Consider the following 1,874-nt stretch of genomic DNA (forward strand, 5'->3'; position numbering starts at 1 on the left):
ACTTATTTCGTCGAGAAGAACCTTATCCACAAGGTTCAGATGTGAAAAATTAATGTGTATCTGTTTCCCTCGATCGAATGGAGAAGTGATATGTGCCACTGAAAGATAATCAACGAGGCGAGTGAGAGATGTTTTTAGTGCACGAAATTGCTCTGTCATGGACGTCTGCACTTGGGCGAATTCACTCTGCAATGTCAAAAGTTCGGTTTCCTTATAAATTCGATGCGTTCCTTGTGGGTCGCCATTATGATACCACGTGTTGTGATCCGGATCATGAATGGCAGAAAATAAAGGGTCGACAATCCAGATTCTAGATTGTCAATGACCTCTTGGTTGTCATCATGATACCACCGAGTGGTCTGAATCAACGATAATGAAAAAACAAAGAAATAAAAAGATAAGCTCTGCCAATGATAGTGGTCCCAATCAGAAGCGAAGAACAACACAAGATTTCTACAAAAATATTCTCTATTTTTTTAACATTGTTAGTTTAATCTTTAAATAGACAAAGATGAAAGCAAATCACTTTAGTGGGTCCTAGATATATGGAAACAAAATGTAATGGAGATATAACTCTTACAAGAAAGGAAGATTAATTCTCTCGTATTTTATTCAACCGCTAAGCGGCCGGTCCGCATCACTAAACAAGTTATTAAGTTTAACGAAATTTAAGAGAGAACATGTATAAATAGATGGCATTTTTAAAAAATTCTCAAATAATACTTTTATTTGAAATCTTAATTGTTTTCGAATATAATCGGATTCTATTATAATAATATTGGTGTTAAATTTTTTTAAAAAATTTAGCATTTATAAGTTTTACGGTTAGGGTTTGGAATTTATAAATTAAAATGGTTAAAATTTGGTATTTAATTACTAATTATTAACAATAGAAACTTAAGGTGTAGTAGCCTTCCATAATGTTGTAAGTTTAGAGCTCCGTCGAAAGGATACAATGCCTTTTATTTTTGTTTATTGGTAGTACATGACATTTTTAAAAATTTCCAAATAATACTTTTATTTGAGCTTTAAATTGTTTTCAAATATAATCAGATTCTATTATAATAATATTGGTGATAAAATTTTTTAAATTTTTTTTAGCATTTATAAGTTTTAGGGTTTAGGGTTTGGAAATTATAAATTAAAAATGGCGAAAATTTGCTATTTAATTACTAATTATTAACAATAGTACATGAACTTGTATTTTCCAACTGGGTCACCACAAAATCAGTGCACAATAATAACATAAAAACAATATCACTAGTGGCAAACTTTATTACAAAAGACCACTATCCAATGACAGAAAGAAGACAAAAGCTTGGAGAAAGAACCAAAAACGTCTCGTGGGCTAATCTACAAAACGATCAAACAAGAAATAATGGTAACAGAACCAAGAAAAGAAAGATGAGGCCGAGCCGAGAAAATAGAGAGCTTGAGGCAGCGCTGTGCAGAGGAGCGGAGGGTGAAGGAGAGAAGGAAGAAGGTGACTTCTCCACGACTCGGGGAGACGTGACTAGGATGTCAAATCTCTGTCCGGCTTGACAGTGACCAGGAGCTCCGCAGACGAAGTAGTAACGACCAGGACGTGTGAGGTTAACCACGTCGTAACCGGTTTTGTATCTTGCTATGGTGGAAGAGAGGTCGCAGAACTCGAAAGCTAAAGGACTCGCAACTTCTGTCACGTAATGGAAATCCTTGTTGTACTCGAAGACGAGAGAGTCACCCACTTGGAAGTGTCTTGACGTGACCCATGTGTAATAGTCGACACCCGGTGCCCATCCCTCGATCTTGTGCGTTGTTCCCACGCATCCTACGAAGAGAGAAACAGTCACGAGCATGAAGAAACTGATGATCGCGGTCTTTGTTATCACCAT

The 1,874-nt window shown here is 36.1% G+C and overlaps 1 protein-coding gene across 1 annotated transcript; it reads right to left on the minus strand.

The window, feature by feature from the left end:
- Positions 1–1,364: 1,364 nt before the first annotated feature.
- On the minus strand, positions 1,365–1,874 carry LOC104815424 (mavicyanin-like). The gene has a single exon (XM_010543805.1). It carries the CDS (start codon positions 1,872–1,874, stop codon positions 1,365–1,367), a length of 510 nt encoding a protein of 169 aa, XP_010542107.1.

The sequence above is a fragment of the Tarenaya hassleriana genome, unplaced genomic scaffold (genome assembly GCF_000463585.1).
Source record: "Tarenaya hassleriana unplaced genomic scaffold, ASM46358v1 Cleome23, whole genome shotgun sequence".
Lineage (NCBI taxonomy): Eukaryota > Viridiplantae > Streptophyta > Magnoliopsida > Brassicales > Cleomaceae > Tarenaya > Tarenaya hassleriana.

Bases quoted from the DNA above. Each gene is read 5' to 3' on its own strand.
- LOC104815424 (XM_010543805.1), bottom strand. From the start codon at position 1,874: ATGGTGATAACAAAGACCGCGATCATCAGTTTCTTCATGCTCGTGACT.